Source organism: Mustela nigripes, chromosome 9, assembly GCF_022355385.1.
Source record: "Mustela nigripes isolate SB6536 chromosome 9, MUSNIG.SB6536, whole genome shotgun sequence".
Lineage (NCBI taxonomy): Eukaryota > Metazoa > Chordata > Mammalia > Carnivora > Mustelidae > Mustela > Mustela nigripes.
In genome coordinates this window covers 26179645-26204563 of record NC_081565.1, presented here as the reverse complement: position 1 = coordinate 26204563, position 24919 = coordinate 26179645, and the positions used below count along the sequence as shown (strand labels likewise).

The 24919-nt window shown below is 35.2% G+C and overlaps 1 protein-coding gene across 1 annotated transcript in view; it reads left to right on the top strand.

Moving 5' to 3' along the window:
* Positions 1–212: 212 nt before the first annotated feature.
* TMEM38B (transmembrane protein 38B) overlaps positions 213–24919 on the top strand; it is a 58269-nt gene continuing 33562 nt past the window's right edge. The window contains exons 1-2 of the mRNA XM_059411139.1: positions 213–457; positions 13206–13362. Coding sequence (XP_059267122.1) covers positions 346–457; positions 13206–13362 — 269 coding nt within the window. The 5' untranslated portion in view covers positions 213–345. The remainder of the gene's footprint in view (positions 458–13205; positions 13363–24919) is intronic.

Genomic DNA, 24919 nt, shown 5'->3' with positions numbered 1-24919 from the left:
GTAAAAAAAATTCTTGAGGACCCAAAAACAGTTCTCAAGAAGTTATAACAGCAAAACTTAAAACAGTCCTTCACGTATTCGTTTTAAAATAATAAAGGTGCTAAATGTTAACATAAGTAATGTATTTCCCGCCGGAACACCAGGGAACCGCTCGCTCCGCCCACTCCCGGGACGCGCGGCCCCGCCCCCAAAGCGCGCCGGCGAGGGTCCCAGGGCGCACGCGCAGGGCTCCTCCAGGCCGCGCGAAAGGGCGCGCGGCCGCGGCGGTCCCCTCCCCCACTTCTCGCCGCGCACGGCAGGAACCCGTCGTCCGGGCTGCTTCGCCTGCTGCGGTCCGTCGTCGTGATGGATTCTCCGTGGGACGAGCTGACCCTTGCCTTTTCTCGCACGTCTATGTTCCCCTTTTTTGATATCGCCCACTACCTGGTGTCCGTGATGGCGCTGAAGCGTCAGCCGGGTGAGTGCGGGGAGACGCAGACGGTCCCCCTCAGGGTACCTCTCACCGAGAGGACGGCCTGGGCCGCCTGAACGGCCGAGTTGCTTCTGTCCCAGAGTCCTATAGTTGAGCTGGAGGGGCGCCGCGAGGCGACCCTTCCGACCCCTCGAGCGCAGGTGGGGAAACAGGCAGGGAAGAGAGGTGGCGCCGGTACTCGTCCCAGGAGGCACGACCTCGGGTCCGAGATACCGCGTCAGGGACAAGGGACAGGGAAGCCGCTGGGGCATTCGGGAGCCCGGGTCCTGCCTGCGTCCACCCAGGATGTGCGCCGTCTCCCAGTGGTGCCGCCACTTCCTTGGAAAGTACAGTATTTAAAAGTCACCTGGGGACCGAGGTCCTGGGGACTGCAAGTGGGACTCTGGGGACCGAGGTCCCGAGGACCGCAAGTGGGACTCGGTCGCTTGGAATAGTGAGTCGTTCTGGACTGTTCTGCGGTCCTGAAAGTTGTATCAACACTTAAAAAGCCTCAAGCAGGCACACCACTATTCTTCACGCAGCGCTCTGTCACCTTGCTTAGCGTTCTGGCTAAAGTGATGGCTGGAAAACACGGGATCCCCCCTTTCCGTCGTCTGACCGACACCGTCCAAGACTCAGTACGTGTAGACTGAGGGTAGAGTCTGAATAGAGCATTTTGAGGTTTTTTTTTTTTTTTTTTTTTTTTTTGGTATATGGCCAAGAAGCAATATTTATATTTTCTTGTATTTTACATTCAGTGTATGTGTGCTCTTGGGCTGCTTGATTTTGCAGTTATTCTCTTTGCCTTTTGGTTGTAATGGATCTCTTCTTTGAGTTCAGGCATTTATTTTCTTCTTCTACTTTCTCCCTGTTCGTGCTGCCTGGTCCTACAGAGAGAGTGAGGGCTTGAGGAGGTGCTGTACCTCTTATTGACAATTGTTTGTTTGTTTTTTAAACTGTTTGGTCTCGGAAATATCTTTCATTTACATTGGTGTTTGTAGCTCAGTCTAAATAAAGCATTGTTTGGTAGACCTTTTGACCTGGGAAAGGTGAATATGGTATTAAAGCAGGACAGATAATCTGCATAAGAAAGTGTTTCCCTGATTTGAAAAGGAGTACATTATCCTGCCATATTCAATATTTGAAATTTTCTTGTATAGGCTAAATCAAGTTCTCAAAGTGTGGTCCAGGAACCCTTAGGGTTCCGGACACTTCCAGGTTGCAGTTATTTTCCTAGTAATATGCAGATGTTGTCTTTTTTACACTAATTTTCTCATAAGTGTGCAGTGGAGTTTTCCAGAAGCTACATGACCTATGATATGGGAACAGATTGAATACAGAAACAGAATGAGAGTCCAGCTGTTTTCCCTTTGAAGCCAGACATTAAAAGGGATTTGCTAGCATATAAACAGTGGGACTTTTCTCACTGAATGTTTTTTGCTTTGGAAAAGTTATTTTTCGCAAAGAATACATAATTTATGTTAACATTTAGTACAGTTACTATTTTAAAATTGAAAACATCAAGTACTACTTTAAAATTTTCTCAGTTTCTAATGTGTTAAATATTGATACCTGTAACTCAATAAATATTCTTTGGTGTCTTCAAGACTTTTTCTTCAGGCCTGATTTTTTTTAAAGGTTTAATAATAATAAAGTTTATGATTTTGGAGAACACATACAGATAAGTGATGACCAGCATTATCAAGATATACGATAGTTTCCTCACTCACCCCCGATTCCCTTCTGTCCCTTTATAGTCAGCCCTCCCCCAGTCCTTGCAACTGTTCATCTGTTCACTAATTTTTAGGAGCACAAGGAGTCCCGAGACCAAAAAATGTGAGAAGCACTGGACCAACTGAATGCTTAAACAGTATTACACATGGTGTGAAAAATATTTTATATTCCAGTAGCAGTGCTTGTAAACAGGTAAAAATGATAAAATTCATACAAAAGACTGTAATTATTTAAGCTTTTACCTGAAATGTGTTAGACTGCCTGTTTCTTCCACAGTTTTTGCTTTTTTTTTCCTTCCCTGCTGTTACCATTCTTAAATATCTTGTCATTCTAATGATCAGAAAAATAGTTTTCATTTGCATCTGTCTTGGTTGCTGGGTGTGTACTGCTTAAGTTTCTTAGCAATTTGTATTTCCACTTCTTACCGAGTTGATCATATTGTTTTTCCTATTTAAATTGTAATATAGGGGTGCCTGGGTGGCTCAGTCAGTTAAGCCGCTGCCTTCTGCTCTGGTCATGATGCCTGGGTGCTGGGATCGAGTCCCACATCGGGTTCCTTGCTCAACAGGGATCCTGCTTCTCTCTCTGCCGCTGCCTGCCACTCTGCCTGCTTGTGTGTGTGCTTGCGTGCTTGCTGTCTCTCTCTCTCTCTCTGACAAATAAATAAATAACCAAAATCTTAAAAAAAAAAAATTGTAATGTAATACATTTTTTTAAATGATAAATCAGGGTGCGTGGCTGCCTCAGTCAGAAGAGCATGCGATTCCTCATCTCAGGGTTGTGAATTCAAGCCCCATGTTGGGTGTAGAGATTTCTAAAAAAATAAATAAATAAAAATTAAAATTAAAAAAAAAAATAATGAACCATCCTTACATTCTTGGGATAAGCTCCACTTATTTGAGGTATTATTTTTGTTCGAGATATTACTTTAACTCATTAGGGATTTTGATTTGGCAATATTTTATGTAAATTTTTACTTAATTGGCAACATTTTCTTACCCACCATTGACTGATTCTCTAGAACTTAGACTAGTAGTACAATGAAACTACAATTCATCCATGTATTACCAGGATTCTTCTTCTTCTTCTTCTTTTTTTTTTTTTAAGATTTTACTTATTTATTTGACAGAGATCACAAGTAGGTGGGGCGGGGGTAGAGGGGTGGGGGGGTGTGCCCAGGCGGGAAGCAGGCTCCCTGCTGAGCAGAGAGCACGATGTGGGGCTCGATCCCAGGACCCTGGGATCATGACCTGAGCTGAAGGCAGAGACTTTAGCCCACTGAGCCACCCAGGCGCCCTGATTCTTCTTTTTATTCTCTCAAGCATGTTATTCCTGGAGATTCTTGGCTTTTGGAATGTGCTCTGCCATTGCCAGTACCTCACTCCTCACTTTCCTACTGTTTACATCTTATATGTCTCTACCTAGATCTTAAAAAATGCCAGTGGAAACAAGATGTAAAGTGGGTTAACTCTTTCTGTGGTATGGATAAGGACAGCATCCCTTTTTTGTTTGGTTCAGATTGTAGGCCTTCAAATCCAAGGGTAGATGATGGTTTTTCCCTCATTTCCTTTTCCACATGACTTGTGCTTCAAGCAAAGACATCAGGGTATTTAATAAATTGGATTGTTTTTTATTTCTCTCTCTTTTTTTAAGGTTTTATTTATTTATTTGACAGAGTACAAGTAGACAGAGTGGCAGGAAGAAGGAGAGGGAGAAGCAGGCTCCCAGGTGAGCAGGGAGTCCAATGTGGGGGTTGATCCCAGGACTCTGGGATTGTGACCTGAGCCAAAGGCAGATGCTTAACCAACTGAGCTACCCAGGCACCCCTGTTTTTTATTTCTTAATTTACCTCCGTTTGTAAATAATTAACTTTAGTTCCTCCTAAACCGTGGCATCTGATAGTTTTTAGTTTTGTTTTAGGATAGGTTTTGCTTGTGTTCCATTTTTCTGGGTATTTTATTAGGAAGTTGGAAAATGCTGCCTTGAGGGCTATTAGAAACCATTTAATAGAAAGTTTAATCTTTAATTTCTCTTACCTTACATTTTTAATCTGCCTTCTCTTCTTAAATCTTGATTAAATTAGACACATTTCTTCAATAATATATTCATATCTAGTTGCTATTTTCTGTAAGACTTCCTGAAAATTTAATCTACAGTTATTTCTACTTGATTTTAACACACAAAATCTGCTTTTCCCCTTAATTCTCCCATCACTATTTTGCTAACTTCTCTGGAATCATAGGGACTTCAATTAAGCAAATATTTATTGAAACTCCACTGTGTATCAGGCACTATATTAGATATTGAGGATACCAAGATGAAAGATGCTGTTGTAGCCCTAAAGGAACTCAGCTGTGCTATTAGTCTTCTTTTTTTGATAGTATCACAAAAGGTTTTATGATACTTTCCTATAAAATAATGATATTCATTTCAGATACATGCAAAAACATTGTAGTATCTTAATTCTAATCCTCGTATCTCTTTAAGATAGATATTGAACTCCTTTTACAGATGGGGAATAGTCTTACAGGAATGAAATAACTGTATTTAAGTCTCATTGGTTAATAAATTATGAGCTAGCTCTTCAGCTAATTCCAAAGTTCTCAAATATTCCTTGCTCTCTTTTTGCAAGTCCATTTAATGTTTCTGGTTTCTTAGTATTTAGCAGTTTCTCAATAAGCTTTCATTTGACATGGTTATTTTCTCCCATGATTTGTCTCATTTCCATATCACCAATGAGTTTTTCCTTTGCTTTTAGGAATTAAATCCAGGAATAAAGTTATTATTGTTCCCCCTTCTAATTTGTGGGAAATGAAAGGATTAATATGTCAAGAATTTGTCAGTTCTGTTGATTCTGTAAGGTGACAGCATAGTTTTGCTGTCTTTATGAATCCACACATAGCACACAGAGAAGTACAAAAATTGTAAATGTATAGCTCAATGAATTTTAAAAATAAGCATATCTATTTAATCAACATCTGGGTAAAAATAGAACATTCATGAAACCCCAGAAACCCCTTTTGTTCTGTGATGTTTTAACCCACTGACCCACCCAGGTGCCCCTTGTTCTGTGATGTTTTAAAAACTGAGTTTATTCTGCCCAGTGTAGGGTGGAAAAGGATGTCTGAGAAATGACAGTTCACAATTTACTTCTACTAGTTGTAGAGAATCTTACTTAAATGTTTTTAATTTATAAGTCAAAGAATATTTGATTGACATGACATAAAATATTGGTCAGGGGATGCGGTTTGGTAGAAAGAGCTCATAAAATCAGGGGACCAGTGTTAAAACTCTGTCACTAACTGGGTAGTTTGGGATAAGAACTTACAACCCAGTATTTCATTTGTAGAGTGAGTAGGCTGGACTAGAACAATGACTGAGCAGTGTTCCCTGCTTAGGAGTCTCAGTTTTGGTTCTAAAGAGATGTTTGTTCGTGTTTCTAAATTTAAATAATTTCAGCCCATCCTTTGTTTCCCCAGCAATGGTAAACTGCTTTCTGTAGTTGATACCTCTGTGATACCATAGTATTTACTTTTTACCTTTTCAACAATTACTTAACAATTTTATATTTAATGATTTTAGAGTAAATTCTCTCTGTTAAAATAACCATGTATTTTCTCTTTCCTTACTGGATTCTGACAGGTACAGATTCCTAGCAGTGGAGTTTAACTTTTGGTTAAACTGTTGGTTTGGTTATGTCATGTTAGGATATCCAAAGTACTGGCTACTTCCTGCCCGTAGATCCAGTCAGTATAACGTCATCAGTGTCGTGTAGTGTAGGGTCAGTGTAATGTAGTTTGGATTCCCAGTATGATCAAAATCTCTGTGGACTTTGTCGGAGAGCAGGAAAGTTGACATAGAATTAAGGCAAGACTGCAGTATTTAGGTTCTGGAGTTCCTTGCAAATTAATATGGAGAAAAAGGATTTGCTTACCAGGTTATAGGGGTTATGTTGCTTTGTTTCAGTAGAAGTACTTCATCTTGAACACGAGCTGCAATTGGAGTCACTACCTGTCTACAATTATGATAATTCACTTTTTCCAAGATCCCTCTGCTTTACATATAGACCAAATAAGCATGTTAAATGGGATGTGATAAGGTATCACCACCTTTTCAGCTTTGATGTTTTTGGCTATAGCACCCATCTCTGTGGTATTGCTTTTTAAAGATACCTTAAGGAGGAGAAGAAACTCTAGGAGATTTTACTTGAATGTTTCTACCATCTACTAATCCTTGCTCCATAGATCAGAGGATCAACATAGGCTTTGTGTCAGTTAGCAACTATGTCTTGTTCTAGTTATACATTAAGGAACTGGGGAAATAACCACAAGGTGGGTCTATGGATTTACTTGGCCCACTATGATTCAAACTTGATCCAAAACTGGAAGTAGAATATGACTTCATTTTCTAGCTTTCATTTCATAATAAACTATTTTGATCTTCAAGTCCATAGGTGGTTATGAGTGCTTCAAAACTCATATACTTTGAATTAGAGTAAGGCTTCAGTGTGACAAATTTTGCTAAGAGTTTTAGGGAAAATAATTCCATTGCTAGCATATCACAAATATCTTAACTCAAGGTAGGACAGAGAATTTTTTGTCTTTTAAATATCAGCATGTTAAAAATTAAAAAAAAAAAAACCACATCTTAATTATCACAGCTTGTTCCTAGGCTAAAGGAATATATCTTTGTTTTATTTATTTATTTATTTATTTTAAAAAATATTTTATTTATTTATTTGACAGAGAGAAATCACAAGTAGATGGAGAGGCAGGCAGAGAGAGAGAGAGAGGGAAGCAGGCTCCCTGCCAAGCAGAGAGCCCGATGCGGGACTCGATCCCAGGACCCTGAGATCATGACCTGAGCCGAAGGCAGCGGCTTAACCCACTGAGCCACCCAGGCGCCCAATATATCTTTGTTTTAAAACTGAGAAAAAAATTAAAGCTATCATACTAACTGTTTTTTCCTATTGAAAATTATTTTATGCTGGAAAGATACACAGGCTGTTTCTGGTTAACTTTCTGTATTTTCACTGTTTAACTTCACGGTAAACTAATTCTGGTACTGTTATGATATATACAAAGGAACATAACACCTAAGAAAATTTGTCATAGGGTTGCCTCATAACTATAAAATGTGTTAACATAGTGTGCATACTGAAGAGAGCATTATAGAAAGGCCAGTTTGATTTAGGGAAGTTTTTCCAGCCGATGTAATTTTGAGAATTAGACAGAAAAGATTGATGCGAGGGAAACCCTTTAATTCAGTTCTTTTCTTTTTTTCTCTAGTAAAATCTTAGTATTGCTGATTTAAGTCTCTTAGGGTTATGAGTACTTTTTTAGAGCTGTGGTTTGTTGTTTTTGTCCCAGCCTTGCAATAAGAACTCAAAAGAATTAGATTTTGGGCTCAGAGATTAAAAGCAGCCTGAGGTCACATTTTGCCTACTTTATCTGTGGGTCATGATCAGTCCATTCAGTAGGTAAGTCAACAAAGCGTCTGCCATGTACTAGGTAGTAAGTGTGTTTTTATGTATATTTCTTTATTTTAATCCTTATAAGTTATGTATTACTCCCATTTTATGAAAGTTGAAACTTAAGCTAAGAGGGCTTAGTGGTCCTACAAAGATGTTACAAAACTGGTATGTAATTATAGCTGCCTCTTTGATTTGTACAATACAAAGGGAAATTCATGATAGTGAAATCATAATATTTGACCTCTTGAAATATTTCACATATATTTTTCTGTCATTCAGTACATTTATAGAGCACCTACTCTATACAAAAGTCTCTTAGAATTTTAATAATAAGAACTTTATAAATGGAGCTAATACTTATATGTAAAATATGCAAGTTGAGGAAAAAGGAAAGTTATTTTGACAAATGTAATCAGAAATCAATGTTACATGAGCAAATCATTAGTATGAAATCATTTAGTAAATTTGATTTGGATTGTTTTGCAAAGGAAAACCTGGGTACATTTGAATTTGGTTGTCAGTGAGTGGTGAGTATCAGGTGGATGAAGGTAATGCTAAATCTGCATTAGAGTAATACTAAGGAACGTAGAGGACAGACACCAGTGAGTGTTTCTAATTGTATGTTTATTCAAAGTAATCCCCTTCTTTGCTTCTTCTGTGTGTGTGTGTGTGTGTGTGTGTAAGATGTGTGGGGGTGCCTGGGTGGCTCAGTGGGTTAAGCCTCTGCCTTCGGCTTGGGTCATGGTTCCAGGGTCCTGGGATCGAGCCCCACTTCGGGCTCTCTGCTCAGTGGGGAGCCTGCTTCCCCTTCTCTCTCTGCCTGCCTCTCTGCCTACTTGTGATCTCTGACTGTCAAATAAATAAATAAAATCTTAAAAAAAAAAAAAAAGATGTGTGAAAGCAAACAATTAACTTGTTGCCTTCACACAACAAGTAAGTTCTGGTGCCAGGATTTATACCTGAGCAGCTAAACTCTAGAGTCTGTACCCTTAAGCACTCTATATTGTTTTTTTCTTTTTAAAGATTTTATTTATTAGAGAGAGAAAGAGAGAGACAGGTGCAGGCAAGTGGGGGGAGGGGCAAAGGGAGAGGGAGAAGCAGACTCCCCACTGAGCAGGGAGCCTTATGTGGGGCTCTATCCAGGACTCTGGGATCATGACCTGAGCTCAAGGCTGACAGATGCTTAACTGACTGAGCCACCCAGGTGCCCCTCTCTATAGCTTTTCAATATGAAGATGGTGCAGTATGGGAGCTAGTGACCATTACCTAAAGAAAAGATTATACTCATTTATTAGACTGACTGACCAATGTTATAATCAGTCATCACTGTGTGGTGCTGTATTGCCTATACACATATTTAGGTAGGTCATACTATTTAGGTAGAGACATCTTTTGTGGGACTTGGGCTTTAAAGAGCATGATCATGTATTATCAAACAAAGTTTAGGGGAAATTGCTACACTGAAGATTGATACCCTGTCTTTTAGCACATTTCTCATAACTGATTTTTCTTCCAGTTGGAACAGGACACCACTTCTTGAATTATCACCAGATGCATATCATTAAACCTTGGCATCACTTCACTTGACAGGATGTGTACACCACAAAAAATGCACATCTGCCAACGCATGTTCACTCTTGGGCACATTTTGTTGTATGGAATGATGGGTTGCACTATTTGACTTTTATCTCCTCCTTTTGCTTTTTTTCCTGAGCACACACAGATGAATTCCCATTTTTTAAAAAAAGATTTTATTTATTTATTTGACAGAGAGAGAGAGCACAAGTAGGCAGAGAGGCAGGCAGAGAGAGAGAGAGGGGGAAGCAGGCTCTCTGCTCAGCAGAGAGCCTGATGTGGGGCTCGATCCCAGGACCCTGAGACCATGACCCAAGCCAAAGGCAGAGGCCCAACCCACTGAGCCACCCAGGCACTCCGAATTCCCATGTTAATACAAGTATGATGATGTTACTCTACTGAACTCACACATACATCCTACACATACATCCTAAGCGATAACAACAGTTAACTGTTTATAAATTCTTGCAGACCTTATTTTATTACTTGTATAATATTCTGATAGAATAACTGGTTTTCTGTTTTTTCCCTGTAAATAATTTCTTACTGTACATATTATGTATACACATATGATTTTTTTGGTCACATCAGTTCTTGTAAAGCTGCTACATTCTTTTAAATAGATGCATTGTATTCTACAGATTGGGTGTGACATAATTTGTTAAAATTTTGTTTAATTACACATTTAGTAAATGAACATTTTATTTAAAAGAATCCCAATATGATTAAATAATATGCTCGGTATAATTAAATAAATTTAAATCCCCTTTGAGCATCCTCCCAAATCCTAGGCTTCCTCAAGAGACAGTAACAGTTAACATGTTGGTGTATTGCAAACCCTATTCTTTGCATTCCATGGGTATGCAGGTACCTAGAGAAATGTATCGTGTTTGCATTTTTGCTCATAAATGATTCTAAAAAAATTGAAAAAAGTAAATGATTCCATGCTGTAATACTGCTGTTCTACATAATTGTATTTGGTTCTTTGTTTTTGCTGAGTAAAAATATCCCATGTTGATACTGCTTTATCATACTCTTTATTGCTCCTGTATAATATTCCATAGCACAAATGATCATGGTTTAACTGTTCTCTAATGATGGTTGTTTAGATTTTTTTTTTTCATTTTTTTCACAGTATTATAAACACACTGCTTTAATATTCTTGTATGACGTTTCTTGGGTACTGAGTCAGTTTTAAATCAAAATTTTTTATTTATAAACTTATACTCCCAAATTATTCTTCAGAATGACTTTTTAATACTGTCACAGGAGTATATGAATTTCTTCAGACCTTTGCTGACTAATAAGTTAATGAATATTAAGCTGTAAATTTTTTTGCCAATTGGATGTGTGAGAAATATAACATCTTTTAAAATTTTGTTTTTTCTTGATTACTGATGACTTAAGGGAGGACTTTCTTATTTTGGTATGTTTATTAATCATTTATATTTCCCACTTTGTGACTTGCTTATTTTTCTCTTGTGTTTGTTGTCTTTTTTTGTTGATTTACTGAAATTTGCCTTATGTAATTTGAAAAACACTGTTCCAGACTTTTTTCATATAGAGGTTTTAAATTTTAGTGGAGTCAAAAAAGTTTTTCCCTTTATAGCTTAATTCAGGGTAAGTACTTTTCCTTCTGTTCTTAGATTGCTAGATTTTTTTGAAAATCAGGAACATTGAATTTTTAGGTCTTTTACTCTCTCTAAAGGGGAGATGATAATTTGTTAGTATGGTGAATGATTTAAATGAATTTTTACATATTGAATCCTTTTTAATTCTTTGGATAAAATCTACTTGGTCATGATTTATTACCTTTTCAAAAAACTACTGATTTCAATTTGTTATTATACTTCTAAGAATTACAGTGTATCTTCTTCCTTTCTTTTCTTCCTCCCTCCCTTCCTATCTTTTTCCTTTCCTCCTTCCTCTCTCACTGTCTCTTTTTTCTTTATTTATAATTTTTGATGTTGGGAGTATGTTTCATAGAATGATTTAAGTTTTTCTCCTTTGCTATATTCCATAATGGTTATATAGAATAAAAATGAGTAATCCAAAAATATTTGGTAAATGTTTTCCATTAATTTATTGAGGTTAGCACCTTTCTTAAGATAGATCTTTGCCCTATAGTTTTTTTTTTTCCCCATAGTTATATGTAGATTCATGTTTCTGTCTATTCTTAAGGGAATTTTGGCTGATTTATACTGTCCATTTCAACTGTATCTTCACATTTATTAGATTAAATGCATGTTGCTTTCCTATAATTAAAAAACTCTATAAAACTATTTCCTTATTTTTCCTTCTGATGTTTTGCATTATTTTTGTTTCTGCCCCTGCCCCTTTCTTAGACTTGTTGAACAATGGTCTGTTTTATTGGTCTTTTCCAGTAATAACTTTGGGTTGGCTTTTTGGTTGCCCATCTTCATTTCCCTATTCTAGCTTCTGTTTAATGGGTTTCTACTTTTATTTTTATAAATTGCTTCTATTTTTCTGGCTGAGTTTATTTTTTATACTTTCCCTTTGATATTTCATACTTACAGAATTGCCAGAATAGGTCAAATAATTCTCATATATTTTACTCAGATTCACCAACCATTTACATTTTGCCCCATTTATTTTTTCCAGCTTTATTGAGGTATAATTGATAAAATTATGTATCTTCAAAGTGTACAATTTAATGGTTTGATATGCATATGGATTGTTAAATGATTCTCAAGTTAATTAGCACACCCATTATCTCACATGGTTACTTTTCTTTTTTTTAAATTGGTGGTAGTGACTTGAGATTGACTGTCTTAGCAAATTTTAAGTGTACAATACAGTATTAATAAACTGTAGTCACTATGCTGTACATTAGATCCCCAGAATTTATTCATTTTATAACTAGAAGTTTGTACTTTAGCATCTCTCTGAATGTTTTTATTTATGCATATTATTTTTTCAGAGCCACTTGAATGTAAATTGGAAGCATTTGCCCAGTTACATCAAATTACTTAAGTGTGTTAATATTTACGAACCACAAAACAGTTACTAAAATCAGAAAGTTTAACAGTGATACAACACTGTTATTAGGCCAGGGTCCATATTTAGAGTTCATCAGTTGTCCAAAAAGGTCATTTATAAATATTCTTTCCCACTCCAGGATATGATCTAGAATATGCACTGTATGTAGTTGTTGTCTCTTTCATGTTATTTAATCTGGAGCATTTCATCAGCCTTTGTTTTATTTTTGTGTTTCTTGACTTAGCTTTGCTAAAGTATAGGCGAGGTTTTTTTTCCAGAAGCACCCTCAGTTTGGGTGTATCTGATTAAGTTAGTTTAGGTTATATATTGTTGGTAGCAGTACTGTAGGAGAAAGATGTGTTCTTGGTGAATCATAACAAGAGTCACCTGATGTTTGTTTATAGTAATGTCTGCAAGGTTTCTCCACCTAAAATTACTATTTCCCTCTGTAATTAATAAGTGCCTTGTTAGGAAGCATTTTAAGATTGTGTGTATATCTGTTCCTCATCACCCTTTCACCTCTGGGTTTATTTTGTGATTCTGTTTCTAGCCTGTCACGTTAAAAGCTTAGTTTATTTATTTCAGCTTTTATTTTTTAAAGTGCTTAAGATAATTTTTCTTCAAATTTGCTCTGACATATCAACTGGAAGTACTTAAAATAGGGCTGGGAATAAAAGGAGAGAGTAGGTAGGGAGATTGTTTATAATAATGTACTACTGGGAAACTGGCAGTAAGAGCCCGGACAGAGTATTTTAAAGATGCCCCAAATTATGTATGTCTTAAAATGTTTCCAGTCTTGCTTTAAAGAATAATAGGTAGAGTTTATGATGATCATGATTGCCACACCTATGAGTAATAGTAAGCTTTCGAAAGTTATGAAATTAAGAAGTTTATTTCTTTAGTGCCATTGGTACCTTAGGATTTGTTTAGCATACAGTTATCTCAGACCACATTTTTACTTTACCATTTCAGGAGCTGCGGCAGTGGCATGGAAGAATCCTCTTTCAAGCTGGTTTACTGCTATGCTCCATTGCTTTGGTGGAGGAATTTTATCCTGTGTATTGCTTGCAGAGCCTCCGTTGAGGTTTCTTGCAAACAACACTAATATATTACTGGCATCTTCAATCTGGTAAGCTGCCATTATGGTGAAATATGAGACATTTAAAAAATTGTTTTGTAAATTATTAATAAATGAATCTTTTTTTCTTTAAAACCTATTTTATGTTCCAAAAGTGAATGCATGTGCTAAGGAAGGAACCCAAATTAAGGCAATGTTTTTAACTGCAAAGTTTGTCTCTTTCTCGCCCTTCACTTATATTCTGTCCCAGAGGCAAGTATGTTACCATTTTCTTATGTATTTGAGTTGGAAGCTTGTCAAATGTGAAAGGGCACCAAATATTTGGCCCCAAACGGTTTATCTAACTAACTCATACATACAGATATACAGCAGGATAAAATAAGAATGTGACTAACTACACAAAAAGTCCAAGTGATTATGATTCGTATGTAATAATTGTTCTTGTCATAGTCTCTTTTGGATTTTTCAGAGCCTTATGGGATGTAGCATTGATTTTGTTTTGTGTTTGTTTTTAGATTATTTATTTATTTATTTGACAGAGAGAGAGAGAGAGACAGCAAGAGAGGGAACACAAGCAGGGGGAGTGGGAGAGGGAGAAGCAGTCTTCCCGCTGAGCAGGGAGCCTGATACAGGGTTCAGTCCCAGGACCCTGGGATCATGACCTGACCTGAAGGCAGATGCTTAACGACTAAGCCACCCAGGTGCCCCTAATTTTGTTTTTAATTTAATTTGAAGTGAAGAAAAAAATGTTAGCAGGAATTGCTTTGGTTTCTTACAAATTCAAATATTTAGTTATCCTTAAGGAGAGTGATCCATAAAGCTAAAAGAAAACTATAATACAAAGTGCTTTGCTATGTCTGAAGCAGAAACTATACTTTTGAATAAAAACCATATCAAATATGTAATGTTAAGAATACTTAAAGTTCATTTTTTTGGTGATAATTTTTAAATGGGTATGTAACCAGTCTTAAAGGGGAGTATTATAAATAGCGATGGCTGTGTGAAAAAGTAATAGTGGAAATGTGTGGCAGTGGAAATAAGTGGAAGTAGAATAATAAATTTGATAGCTAATATTTAGTGAGTTAACTGTATATCAGCTAAATTCTTTATATTCATATTTAATCATGAGTACTATAACCATTATTTTTCACATTTGACAAATGAGAAAATTGAGGTATTGAGAAACTTTGCTAAAATTTACGTGTTCAGTGATTGAACTAGGATCAAAACCAGGAAATTTGACTTTAGGACTTTAATATTTAATAGCCACTATCTCTCATAAATTAGTTTTGTTTTTTTTTTTTAAAGTAAACTCTACTCCCAATGTTGGATTAAACTCATGATCCTGACATCAATAGTGCATGCTTTACCAACTGAGCCAGGCAGGTGTCCCTATTTCTCATAGATTTGTTTAACCACCTTTTATAGAAGCATAGTCTTCCATTGGTTATGTGTTTTCTTTCTTTTTTTGAACTACAATTAACATATAATGTTATATTAGTTTTGGTGTACAGTATAATGTTTCAAGAATTCTATACATTTCAGTGCCCATAATGATAAGTGTACTTTTAAACTCCTTTATCTATTTCATCCATCACCATCTGCTCTTTGGCAACCAGCAGTTTGTTCTCTGTATTTTTTTTTTTAAAGATTTTATTTATTTATTTGACAGACAGACATCACAAGCAGGCAGAGATGCAGGCAGAGAGGGAGAGAGGAGGAAGCAGGCTTCCCGCCGAGCAGAGAGCCCGATGCGGGGCTCGATCCCAGGACCCTGAGATCATGACCTGAGCCGAAGGCAGCGGCTTAACCCACTGAGCCACCCAGGCGCCCTGTTCTCTGTATTTAAGAGTGTTTTGGTCTCTCTTTTCTTCCTTTCTTCCTCCCTCCCTCTCTTCCTTCCCTCCTTCCTTCCTTCCTTCCTAAGATTTTATTTATTTATTTGACACAGAGAGACACAGCGAGAGAGGGAACTCCAGCAGGTGGAGTGGAGAGGGAGAAGCAGACTTCCTGCTGTTTGGGGAGCCCTATGTAGGGCTTGATTCCAGGATTCTGGGATCATGACCTGAGCCAAAGGCAGACACTTAACGACTGAGCCACCCAGGGGCCCTTCATCTCTTTTTTTATTTGTTTGTTTGTTTGTTTTGCTTCTTAAATTCCACGTGTAAGGGAAATCATTGTATTTGTCTTCTCTGACTGACTTATGTTATTTAGCATTATACCATCTAGCATTTCTTTTTTTAGGACCATTCACTAATTATCAGGAAAATGCAAACCAAAGGTACAATGAGATATTACCTCACACCTGTCAGAATGTCTAAAGTGAAAAACACAAGAAATAGCAAGTGTTGGCCTGGATGTGGAGAAAAAGGAACCCTTGTGCGCTGTTGCTAGGAATGCAAATTGATACAACCATTGTGGAAAACAGAATGAGGGTTCCTTAAAAAATTAAAAATAGAATTTCTATTTGATCTAGTAATTCCACTACTGGGTAAAATGAAAATCCTAATTTGAAAAGATATATGCACCTCTGTGTTTATTGTAGCATCATTTATAATAGCCAAGATATGAAGCAACCTGTGTCCATCCATAGATAAATGTATAAAAAAATATGGTATATATGTAGAATGGAATATTATTCAGCTAAAAAAAAGAATGCCTCTTGCTATTTACAACAACATGGGTGGACCTCAAGGGTATAATGCTATGTTTAAAAGCCTTTCTCAAGGACTTTTATTTTTATAACCATATTTTAAAAAGATATTAACTTAGCATTTATTATAATTTTTATAATTTAATTTATTACAATTTTAATAATGCTGAGACTATATAAAAGGTAGGATAGCCAGAGTCTGACACTTACTGTCATTTCTACTTCTGCTCCTGTATACTAACCACCACTCTTTTTTGCATGGACAAAGTGATTAATAAAAATAAGTTAGAGGGGTGCCTGGGTGGCTCAGTAGGTTAAGTGTCCAACTCTTGATCTCAGCTCAGGTCTCAATCTCAGGGTCATGAGTTCAAGCCCTATGTGGGGCTCCATGCTGGTTATAGACCCTACTTAAAAAATAAAAAAAATTAAAATAAGAATATATTACTCCTATGCTTAGTAGTTTCTTAATCTGATTAAGAACAAAATCTAAAACTCTTTACAGTGGCCTATAAAACCCTACAATATCTTTCCTTTCATTCTTTCTGATGTAATGTCTTTCTACTGTACTCTTATTCATTCTGTTTTAGCCACCATTAGTTTTATCATTTCTTGAACACATAGGGTATTTTTCTACCTCAGTAATTTTGTGCTTGCAGTCTATTCTCTAATGCCGTTTCCCTAGAAGGCATATATATATTTTTAAAATTAATTAATTAATTAATTATTTTTCTTTCAGAGAGGTCTCCTTGACTGAAATAGTACCTCCTCTCCCATGAGTATCACATCATTCTTCTTTATTTTTCTTCTTAGGCTTATTACTATCTGATCTGTTATCTGTTTATTTCTTTTTATCTTGGTCTGTGTCATTCTACTAGAATAATAGCTTATGAGAACAGGGACTTTGTTTTGTGAACTGTGTGATAAGTACTTTTCTATGTTCAATAAATACGTTGCTAAAGAAATGGACTGCTATACATTGTTATAAGGGATTTCTGTACTTGAGTAGTAAGGAATTCTAGATCTTGATTATTTGATCCCTTAAATGACATAAAATTGCTTTTCTATAAATGGATGCTTTCTTGGATTAAATTAAAAGGTATGTTAGAAATGGAAAATAAATGCATTTTTACATGGTGAATTAATAATATAATAATAATATATGAATATTATAAATAACAAAAAATAATATTATAAAAATATAATTTGTTATCCTCAGATCTTTTATTATCCCATTTTTGTATAGGAGAAAATTGAGGCTGAGGAAATTGGTGAATAGAAGGGCCTGAATTCAACTTAGCATTTGGACTGTGATCTTAACCAAGATGAGTTTTCTTTTTTTCCTTAAGATTTATTTATTTATTTATTTATTCAGGGGGTGGTGGAGAGAGAGAGAGCATACACACAAGCAGGCACAGGGTCAGAGGAAGAGGGAGAAACAGACTCCCCGCTGAGCAGGGAGCCGGATGTGGGGCTCTATCCCAGGATCCTGGGATCATGACCTCTGCCAAAGGCAGACACATTTAACCAGCTGAGCTACCCAGGTGCCCTTAGATAATATGTTCATTTTGAACAGTTTTCTTTTTTTAGGACCAAATCTTTTGTCTTATTTTTATTTATTGATTTATTACAATATTTTTTTCTTTAAAAATTTTCAATTAATACTGAACAGGTACAAAAGAAAATTTATAAAATATATGTGAAGTGTTAAGAACTGTGATACAATAAAAACTGCATTTTCATTATTTAGAATAAGAATCTTTTTATTATAAAGTGAAATTCAGAAAACCCACGAAAAAGTGTTTTGCCTAATGAATTATTCTGAAGTATAACCTTGAATCCACTACCCAAGTCTAGAGATAAGACTTAACCATTCATTCTAAAACCCCCTTCTGTGTGTCCCATTCCAGTCACAATGCTTTTGTCACCTTAAATAAGCATTATAGTAGCACACCATTATCTTCACTTTAATGGTAATTACTTGTATATTTTTATAATTTTATCATCCGAACGTTCATCCCTAGACACTATTCTTTAGTCATGCCTATTAAAAAAAATTGATGTTTCTTAAGTTGCTTTCATTTTATAGGTTTCCTCTCCATTCCCTTTTTCTCTTATAATTTATCTCTCGAAGAACCAGAGTCATTTGACATGTAGAGTTTTCCATAGCCTGGAACACACTGATTGTGTACTCATGGTGCATATCATTATATTTCTGTATCCTACAGAGGATACAGAGGATTCCTGAAAATTGGTAGTTTGACTCAGAATACAAATCAGATTTAGGTTAGATCCCTTTGGCAAGACCATAAGAGACCTACAATATCTGATTTGCTTTCTTTTTTTGTTGACATTAGCACTCTTACATTTAAAGACTGAATTAATTAACTGGGAATTACAAAATGTTAATAGTCTAATTCTATCTTTTCTTGTGTATTATATGAAGTAGTATAAATAAATACTTCCCACTAATCTATTATTTGGTTATCCAGTTGTACGAAAACATAGGAACAGCAGGATAAATCCTTGATTCTTTATCTTTACATACCAATTTTCATGGTAATTAATCGATCCTCTGTCATCCTCCAAACATGGACTATTTTATTGTTTTTTGAGTAATTATGAACTTATGGATTTAAGCATATTTTATAGGTTTCAATAAATTGCAGTTGTCATTATTCAAGACCAAATTCTTTCATCTTTGGCTGGTGGGAGCTTCTTCAGATTGGTTCTTCAAACTTAATAGCTCCTTGCTACTTAATATTAAGATTCATCTTGTAATTTTTTTCTGGAATCACTCATTTCTCTAAGAAGCTCTGGTTTCTCTTAGTGAGAAATGGCATTTCAAGACCAAAATTTGAGCACTAGAGATGTTTGTTATTACTGAATTGATAGTTTCTAAGTCTTTTCAGTGACAGAATTAGGAATAATAAGGATGAAAATTATTCTATTTCTAATTCAAATTCAAGACCATAGAGCCTTCATTAAACTTTCTGTGTGTATATATAATGTATATGTAATATATTTGTGGTGTGTGTGTGCACGTGTGCATGTATGTGTGTGTGTGTGTATCCTTTCTTCTATACTAAGAATTTTCTTTCTTGATGGCACAAGATGTAACAGAATTAGAATATTCCACATTACTCATTTCTTTTATTCTTCAGTATACACACAATACACAGTAGCTTTGAGTAACAGTACTAAACTTCTGCTGATGGGATTACATTAATTTTTCTGCATATACACTTCTCGTTCTCTTCCCATTTTTAAAATGGATGTGCTATTCTACATAGCCTTACAACCATTACACACTATTACTTTTCACTTCCTAATCCTCATTTAGTCTTAGTTTTACAGTTAACTGTATGTTTAATGCTTATCACCAGTCCTTATGTCTGTGTCTCTTTAGTAATTTTAGTTGTTTGAAGCTTATGCTCTAGGACATGCATCATTGATCCCATATGTTGGTGTTTGTGTCTTTTGTACTTGAAAGTCAGTTTTACTGGGTATAAATAAATTGGATCATACTTTGTATCTTTGAGGATTTTAAAATGTTACTGCATTTCTTATGTCATAAAGCATTGCTGTGAGAAAGTTTGGTGATCACTTTCTTTTCTTTCCCTTATAAGTCACATATTCTTCTAGATGGCCAAAATAATTTTTTTTCCTGTTAAGGCCTACTAATGTAAATACAATAAGTCTTGATGTTGGTCCTTCTGGGTCAATATTTTTAGGTATGTGTTACGTTCTTTTTAGTAGGTACTTTTTGTTTGTTTGTTTTTAATTGAGAACAAGTTATTTTAGTATTTGTACTCTTCAAGACTTGTATGGTTGTTATATGGCTCTTTGTCTTTCTTCAGTGACTTTTAAAATCTCTTTTTAAAAATTTAAAATGTTTCCCCTTCTATTTCTTTCAAGGTATTGTTATGTTTATTTCTCTTTGTTTTCATTCTAGTTTGGTTTTCATTACTGAAGTGATTTCTTTTCCTTTAAATAATTTTTTTTTCCCCTGAGAATTATATCTTCAGTTCTCAGTTTTTCTGATTCTGATGTATATTCTTTTATATGTTGTATCACTTTTCTTAATGTCTTTAGCTTATTTTGAACAGTAGGTCGGAATTTTGATCTTTTTGGTGGACACATTTTCCGAATGCTTTCATTGTCTGTAGGGATTTATTCTGCTTTTTTTTTTTTTCTTTTAAATAAATTTATGTGGGATTTGACCTTGATCTTTCTTTTGGTCATTTTTATGTTGAATTAGGTTTCTTGAACTTTTAGGGTAAGGTGGAATTCAGGAAAGATGTTATGACTTCATAGAGCTAACTCCTGCTTCTGTTGTTTTTATAGTGTTCAGAAGATGAGGACCAGACCACCTTTCTCAGTTTTTCTGTGTCTCTTTCCCCTTAATCCAGTTTGGCCTGAACCTTCCATTTCTTCTATTTCTCTGTACTGCTCAGTTTTGATTGTATACTAGTGTTTTCTTCACATTGGGCTTGTTCTGGGAGACAGCTTAGGTGGATCCGTTTTGAAACTTCATGGGGACTAAACTGCTTTAACCCCTTAGACCTTTTTACTATGGACCCTTTGTCTCACCTGGTATTGGAGAATGCCAGAGTCTCTCCCAGTTTCAGCTGTTATTATTGTTTCCAAATTGGCCTCTTGTACTTGCCAGTGAATACTCATTTGCTATTTTGGAGTTGTTTTGTTCTTAGGTTCATTAGTTGCCACTTTGTTGCATTCTTCCTTCCAAAAAGTAGAGGTCTTGCTGTCTCTGCCCTTTTGCCTTTTGGGGTTTGAAGGGATACCTTGTCACATAATTTTAAGTGTTTTGGATGGGATTTGGTTTTGCTTTCTAGTTGCCCTGTTTTTATGTTGGGATTTGAAGAGATCAAAGTCTGTGCAGCCAGAGCTGCCACCATTTTCCCTAAAGCCTTGCTGTTAGTTTCTGTATCCCTTGTATGCCACCATCCCGCCGCCTGCTCCATCCCGTCTCCTTTCTTCCTTTCTCAGAGGTAACCATTACTCTTAATTTTGTGCTTATCCATTCCTTTACTTATCTGTGTAGTTTTAGCATATGTTTATATCCCTAAGCAATACAGTTTTTCAATGTATATATAGTATCATGTGTATATATTTTTCTGTAACTTGCTGTTTTTGGTCAGTCTGTGTTCTTGAGATTCAGTCTTACTGTGTATGGTTGTAGTTTTTTTTTTTTACTTCCAGCATACTAGAATTAATTGTCATAATTTATTCATTATTCTGTTGGCAGAGTTGTTTCTAGTTATTTTTCTATTGCAAACAATGTTGCTAAGAATATTCTTGTGTATACTTACTGGTGTACATGAGCAAGATTTTCTCTTGCTATTTGCTTAAGAGTAGATTTAGAGTTACAGAGGAAGTGATTTTTAGACTATGCTTCGTAATGCCAAATCATTTCTCAAAGTGGTTAACTAATTTACACTTCCATTGTATTGGATCCAACCTAAGAACTGGACCTTACCAATAACTTTCTTTTCCCCTGTCCCACTTCTCTGTACTTTTCCTGCAGATAACCTCTTTCCTGTTTGTGTTTATTCTTACCTTTCTAAAAAAAGAAGGCATAATAATATATATCATATATAATTATATGTAATCATATATATATTCACATGTATAATCTATAATCATATATGTAAAATAATATATATGAATATCTACACAATAAGTTTTTAGTTTTATTTATTTTTGCCCCTATTTTAAAATGGATTATTATACTGTATATGGTTTTTTGGGATGTGGGTTATTTTTTTAAAATTTTATTTATTTGAGAGAGAGAAGAGTGGGGTCGTGGGTGTAGGGGCAGAGTTAGAAGCAGACTCCCCCCCTGAGCCGGGAGCCTGATGCGGGGCTTGATCCCAGCATCCTAGGATTACAACCTGAGCCAAAGGCAGAACTTGGCGCACTGAGCTACCCAGGGACCCCAGGACTTGTTATTTTCAGTCAAAATTATGTTAGTAAGATTCAGCTGTGTTTTTGCAAGTTCTTGTAGTACCTTCTTTCTTATGCTCTGTAATTTATTAATACCTATATTTTATTTATTCTGTTGACGATCATTGTTATTGATTACAAAACAATAATAATAGCAACCACTGATAGAGTATTCACTATGTCCTAAACATTTTTTAAATGTTTTATATGTATTATCTCCCTTAAACCTTATAAGTACTGTGTGAGGTAGGTACTGGTTTTTTTTTTTTTTTTCATTTAGCAGATGATATAACTGAGCAAGATGGGTTAAGTAACTTGCCTAAGATAGCACATATCTACTAGTTGGGGCCAGGATTCAAATCTAGAATGTCTGTAGTTGGCTCTTATGTAGTGTGTTGTTTTGGATTCTGGAAATACAGATAATATTTCTGTCCTCTCAGATCTTTAAATATAAAATATGATACTTGTTCAAAGACACAGCGTATTTTACTATTTTTAAGGTTTTAATGTTGAGAAAAAATTTATAATCTTTATTTGATTGTAATTTGAGAGATAAAATTATGTTTGGAATGTACTTCAAAACTCTAGCAAGCTAAACTATGGGACTCTGAATGCACTGATTGGGAAGGCCATCTTTATTTAGTACAATAGCTCTATGTACTATTACACTATGTATAATAGTACATAGTGCTCACATGTGGATATTAGCACCATCTACTGGCAGCGGCAAACAATAGCTTGGTGTGTCATAGTATAGTATTGTTTGGAAGACAGTGTACACCTTAATAGGATTTTTCTTTTTGAAAACTGTTCCTGGAGAAATTAGTATTTTATAATTTTTTTGTGTACTGGGTTTTATGCTGCACTTTGGTTTCCTTAAACTTCCAAGTATCAACTATTAAATACTGCACATTTGCATACTTTGAGACTGTATTACTTTGAGGAAAAGTTCAAGAAAAAGTATAACTTTATAGGTCTGTCATCCTTCAGTAGTCTTTTTCAAAGCATACATAAAATACATAAACTTATTAATTTATTAGAGTAATAGGAGGAAGAGCAAAGTTGTCATATTGGACTAATATGAAGTATATTTAATTTGTCATTCTGCTTTGACTTAGTTAAGTAATACTGTCTTTTGGAGTCAGAGGAATAGAATTAATAATGGAATGAAAATAAGGGTTCTCTGACTAACCGTGGGAAACTTCTCTCTGCTCAGTTCTTGGTATTAACCTAAATTTTACTTTCATCTTTCCTCCTTAAACTGGTTTAGCTTTCATTTGTCAGTGGCCTGGTGTCTTGTTTATGTCCTGTTTTAGACTAACTTCTATATTTTGAACCTTTCTTTGCTTTTTATTTCTCTCTTTTAACCTATGTGACTTAAAAATGAATGAGAAATCATTTGTCTTCTCTCTCTATTTCTTGTCTGATATTTGCCATTTCTTCTTTTCCAATATGTTTTCTTGAGACACTTTACAAGTTAAAGTTGACTTAGATGTGATGATTTTAGTTAAGAAGAGAAATATAATCTTTATAAAAGGAGGGACATGGTGACTGCTTAATTAATGATTGTTGGTTGAGTGGTTCATTAAGGAAATTTTAAAAAGCTAACTTACAGAGCAAGAATGACTCTGTAGGGAGCCATTGGTCTGATATATTTATTTGTGAATCTACTGAGAACAATACACAATTGTTTTTTTTATTGCCCTGAGGCTATTTAACACTTGAAATGAGAATTGTTTTCTGTTTAAAATATTAGCTTATTATTGGTATACTTTAGCAATATCTGATTAAATAAGATAAAGGCTTGTTTATTTAAAAATAGCAATAAACAAATTTTAGACTGTATGTCACATTGTCACATAGTTGAATTTAAAAAGTCAAAGTTCCAATAGTTTAGGTTTTTAACTAATGTTAAAGATTGTCTTGGTGTAGGAAATGAAAATGCAGTCATTATGCTGTATTTGTTAAGTTTTTGTTGTTTCTTTGACTATTTTACTTTTGAGCATTCATTACTGCTAAAGGGAAACCTAATTCCCCTTCCTTAATCTGATCTATGATAGATACCAAAGCATTTTTATTACATTTAAAAATATTTTTAAAAATTGCTTATTTTAAGTGTAACTTCCCCCCCCGCCCAACACTTAGTCGACTACCTTATTCTGTATTTAAAGAGAAAGGTGTATAGGGGGCTCTCAAAAATATATGAACATGTAAAATTTTTAAATAATACGAGTTTTCAAAATGCCTTTTATTACTGTCAGATAATTTATTCCTTTCTCTCAGACTCTTTAATTATCAACTGATTCTTTGATTTGATATATTTTGTCTCCTGATTAACTGCTAATATTGCTTAATTCAGAGCTACTTATCCTCATGCTGAGTTTTAGATGAGGGGATAGCAAAATGAATGATTACTGCCATCTAAGGACTATTATAATTTATTATGAACTTTACAGTCTTTATATGTTCTAGAGAAAAATATGTAAATAGATCTGTTGTGGCAGAAGAACTGATTGTTTTAGTTGTAGAGTCATCAGAATTTAGTCTGAACTGAAAATATTAAAATGAAACTCCCAATGTCGACATAATGGTAGTATTTGAGGGGGACCTTGAAAAATAGGAAGGAATCGGTAAGTGGAGATGAAGAAAGGGTGCTTAATAAGCCTAAACAAACCATTGCATCTTGCATTGGATCTTTGAAGTAGTATTTTAACAAATAAATTTCATATTCTATGAATACTCTTGGGAATTCTGACTTTATGAATCATGAGTTGCAGTTCTTTTAGAAAACATATAATACTTCTTCCATGTGGTGTATTCTGTATCACTCCATTAGAAGATTATATTCTGCTTTAAGCATGAAATTGTTTGCCAGAGTATTTTACAAATGGGAGAAAAAAAAACTAGTGTGTTTTCCAGTTAATGCAGTTGGTATACTGTTTGAACACGTGCTTAGAGAAAAAATTAAGTTTCAAAATATAATTTACCTGG